At 44.5% G+C, this 4,709-nt stretch overlaps 1 protein-coding gene across 1 annotated transcript; it reads left to right on the top strand.

The window, feature by feature from the left end:
• The first annotated feature begins 1,176 nt into the window (after nucleotides 1-1,176).
• Nucleotides 1,177-3,407, top strand: mafba (MAF bZIP transcription factor Ba). The gene has a single exon (XM_078255169.1). It carries the CDS (start codon nucleotides 1,641-1,643, stop codon nucleotides 2,868-2,870), a length of 1,230 nt encoding a protein of 409 aa, XP_078111295.1. The 5' UTR covers nucleotides 1,177-1,640; the 3' UTR covers nucleotides 2,871-3,407.
• Nucleotides 3,408-4,709: the final 1,302 nt, after the last annotated feature.

The raw sequence follows: 4,709 nt of genomic DNA, 5'->3' as shown, positions 1-4,709 counted from the left end.
CTGTTGAGATGCTGCACGGTGTAAAACAAACTGTCCGAGCCAAGAGGAGCCTGATGTGGGAATCCGGGAGTAATAACAGGCTTGGAAGAAAGTCAACTTTACTTTCACCAGAAAAAAATACACTTAAACCCATAATGCTTATAACACAGGGTTATACAAATACACACAGGAGTGCTGTGGTCATATTGCTTAAATTCTCATCTAGTTCAGTGCAGGAAGGTCTCCATATAGTCACTATTGAGGATCACAGAAATAGGCCTATAAATTATGCCAAGATTTGTATAGGATTATATTATGATTCTCCATTGTGGCCTTTATAACATAGGCCTATTCTAAACTTCCAAATCTGACTGTAAGCCACGTGTGTTTGTGATTGCAACATTAAGAGTAACACAATAACGTTATGTGTCCTTGTTTGTGAGAAAGGTCAAGATTTCACTTTTCAACGCTGTTAAAAATTGGCAACCTATCACCTCGATCTTGATCTTCAGGCAGATAGCATACGGTGATTGGTTTTGAAATCGCATGTCAACTCGAAAGCATTGAAACATATATTAGTGCAAAAAGTCAAAGGCCATTTAAAATCAAGTTGTTTAAAGCTCTCTCATTGCAAATAACATTGTCGCGAAATTATGGGATTCATGTGCACTGCCTTTGTTTCTTTTAGATGTTTACACGGTTGATTTCTGGAAAATGATACAAGTCAAGGTGCATTTTGGAAACAACTGGAACAACTGTTATCACCAGAAAGCTAGGATTTCCAACTTACATCAACTTTTACATTTTAATAACATTAGCATTTTGTTAAAATCTTAAGTTTTCTAAGGGGGATTTGTGCCCTAAACATGCTATTAGATCGTTGTCATTGAACTCACAGCATTGTAGCCTGTAAATCACTCACATTACACTACAAACTGTCATGAGGAAAGACAAGGAGCAGTGCGTTACACCACAGTCGTGTCCAAGAAATATAAAGGCATTTCTCTCTACCTTCTGCTCTTAGGGAAGTCGGTCAGCTGACTTAGCTGTCAAGACTGTATCGTGCGCCCTCCTCCTCTGTTTTCCTCCTCCTTCTCTTCCTCTATTTCTGCGCAGAGTCCTGCTCCGATTGGAGAGCTGAGCGCTACGGCAGCCTTTCAGCTCGACGTCACGGTGCGCTATAGGGATAAAGCGCTGGCTGGCTCCAAGCGCAGTCTGCTGGATACCACTGAGTGGGAGAGAGAAAGAGAGGCGAGCCTTTAAATCTCTGCGGTGCAGAGCTGGAAAAGCTGCGTCTCAGCGAAAATCAGACGCCCTATTTACTCTGCTTATTTGCTCCTATTATTTTCCTGGAGAAAAAAAGGACTTACAACCAAGAAGTCGCAACGAGGACTGGTGCCCGTATCAGCGAACAGACGTGGTATTTCCTTTATTATTATTTATTTTGTTTTTGTGTGCGAGTACACTTCTACTGAAGGGACTGAGCTTTTACTTTTGCACTGAGACGCATTGCTTTCTACCTCCCGTCTGGTCTCTACCAGATTATCCCAGCAGAAGTAGGCTATATGACGCAAACCGTGTGCAGAGCATAGTGTGAAAGTTTTCCTCAACTACTTTTTTTTTTCATTTTCCTTTTTTTTCCATCGATCACACGCTGTTTCATGCTACAGCAAGTCTGTGCACAGCAGTGGAGGAGCCAAAAGAACTATTGCATGAAACAAGAAAGGAGAAAAGAGACACTATTTAACAAGCCAGTTTTTGCAACGCTCGCAAGTACCTTTGCGTATCTGCAGAAGAGTCGCGACGGCAGCATGAGTGCAGAGCTGAGCATGGGCCCGGAGCTACCCAGCAGCCCTCTGGCTCTGGAATATGTCAATGATTTTGACCTGATGAAGTTTGACGTGAAGAAGGAAGGCCTGGCCGGGCTGGAGCGCAACGGGGTGCGCCAGTGTAACCGCCTCCAACCCCAAGGCTCTGTGTCGTCCACCCCCATCAGTACACCCTGCAGCTCGGTGCCTTCCTCACCCAGCTTCAGCCCCACAGAGCAGAAAAGCCACCTAGAGGAGCTGTACTGGATGCCGAACACCGGGTACCACCAGCAGATAGACCCGCAGACGCTAAGCATGACCCCAGAGGACGCAGTGGAGGCCCTGATTGGAGCCACAGCTCACGGCCACCCTCCGCCTCCGCATGTCCAACAGCAGCTGCAGCAGCAAGGCGCTTTCGAAGGCTACAGGGGCCCGCATCACCATCACAGCCACCACGGCCACGGCCAGCAGCACCATCACCCATATGCGGGGGGCATCCCGCACCACGCCGATGAACTGTCCGGACACCAGGGCGGACACAGCCACCCACACAGCCAGCAGCACCACCATCACCACAGCCAGGATCCCGACAGCCCGTCCCCGGTCTCCCCAGACTCCCACCAGTCGCTCCATCACCACCGCCACCACCATCACCACCATCCGCACGGCCACCTGAGCCAGTCGGCGGGGCACCACGGCTCCGGGAGCGGACTCAACGTGGAGGACCGCTTCTCCGACGATCAGCTGGTGTCCATGTCGGTGAGGGAGCTCAACAGACACCTACGGGGCTTCACCAAGGACGAGGTCATCCGCCTCAAGCAGAAGCGGAGGACCCTGAAGAACCGGGGCTACGCGCAGTCCTGCCGGTATAAGCGGGTGCAGCAGAAGCACGTGTTGGAGAACGAGAAGACGCAGCTGATTAACCAGGTGGAGCAGCTGAAGGCGGAGATCAGCCGGCTGGCGAGAGAGAGGGACGCCTACAAACTCAAGTGTGAGAAACTGACCGGGTCAGGGGCCAGTAACGGGTTCCGCGAGGCTGGCTCAACCAGTGACAACCCTTCATCACCAGAGTTTTTCATGTGAGTTGTCGTAGACTTTTCTTGTGAACCCCCTCACAACAAACTTTCCCCTCCACCTTTCCTTTCTCCACAAATGACTGACTGGCCGATGAACAAACGATAATAATCCACACCTCCCATACTGTTTATGATTATACTAATAACGGTAACAATTATATTCATATTAGAAGAATAATCCATCCAAATAGTATTCTCATATATAATCATCTCTCCATCAACGTGTCAACTGAGATACAAAGAGCAATGTAGAGTGTCTGACCAGTCGCAGCATCTTTGTAGATTAGTTGCTTTGTAGTGAAGAGACTTTTTTCTTTCTTCTTCAACGAAGAGGATCGGCTGATGAACTTTTACTTTTCTTCCTTTGAGGCTATACAGCTTTGAAATAATCTGTAAGTATGTGTGATGGCGTCGAGGCCGTTGTCTTGTAATTTTGTTCTCCAAAATGATGGCATTGTTATGAAACAACAAGCAGGCCTGGCCTCGCAGCCTGCAACACACACGAGACTCACATTCGACAAGTGGGCCCGTAATCTGAGAAAAAATTCCAAAAGCAAGACTCCACTTTATGCAAATTTAACTTCTGTCTACTAACCCAACACGGGAGAGACATTTTATGCAACATCTCATTGATTTATTGCCTGCTTGGTTATATTCGAATATATATTGAAAAAAAAAAATCTGCATTAAATATTAATCCTGCATGCTGGACATGTACGGTAATAATTTCTATTTTGTACTTTCATCTTCTCGTGTATATTAAGAGCATGTTGTTGATCTGCGCTTCTCCATAGTTTTGGGGGGTTAGAGAAATGCAGCGGGGACAGAACAGCAGGACTGCCAGTGCAGTATCATATGGTGTGGGTTTCTTTGGGCTTGTAAATATTAGGCAACCGCAAAACTGCACAACAAGATTGAGGAGGCTGGTTTGAACTTCTTTCTTTCTTTGTTTTGTGTTTTTATTCCATTTATTTTTTATGATTATCATGTGGGGTATTGATTGAGAGGAGTGCATTTTTTCTGTTGCATTTAAATACAACAAACTTTGTGTGTCAAGTGCAATTTTGGATGATGATTTGCAAGTTTTCATTTTGAAGTTTGTGCAGACCTCCCTCCAGGAAGACATACGTACTATGATACTATATTGTGATATTATTCCGCACAGTGCAAAGTTTTAAGAGTGATATTTGGACACATGTTCTGTGAGGCTCAGGAGACAAACACGTGGCCACAATATTATTGGACCCAGATTGCACAGAATTAAGGCGAGGTTACACGTTTTCTACATACTGTTTAGCAGCACACACAGTGTGGGTTAATGCTCTGTGTCATTGTTATTCAACGTGGCTTTTGTGCCACTAATTCAGAAAAGTTATGTTCTGCCTTTCTATTAACTCTTTAACAAACCACATCAAACCAAGACTAAACCTCTCATTCCGATTGGCGGCCACCTGTAGCATATTACACTGAGCCCAATATTAATGATTTATATTTTTAACAATATTTAGAAACAACAACTTACTTGTCAGGGGTTTTATGTAGAGTTAATATGTAAATAGCGCGAGCATTTTAATACATAGTTTGACTATTAATGTTCTATGTTTTCCTGATTTTTTTTCTGCCGGTCAGTAAAAAAGGGGATTCAGGTTGTGCAAATTCTCAAAATGAAAACAATGTTTATGTTATGTAATACGTTTTTTGTCTGTTCTATTATTATTTGATGATTCTGGTTCTGGTGGCCAGATGCATAGTTAAAAGTTTTTATTTTAATGATTTAAATTAACAAACTGTCAGATCATATCGAATAAGCATGGTGCTTGCATTTGAACCTATTGTTGAAAAGTCA

This window comes from Sander vitreus, chromosome 7, assembly GCF_031162955.1.
Source record: "Sander vitreus isolate 19-12246 chromosome 7, sanVit1, whole genome shotgun sequence".
Classification (NCBI taxonomy): Eukaryota; Metazoa; Chordata; class Actinopteri; order Perciformes; family Percidae; genus Sander; species Sander vitreus.
The sequence above is the reverse complement of the archived record's forward strand: the minus strand, read 5'-3'. Positions and strand labels throughout refer to the sequence as shown.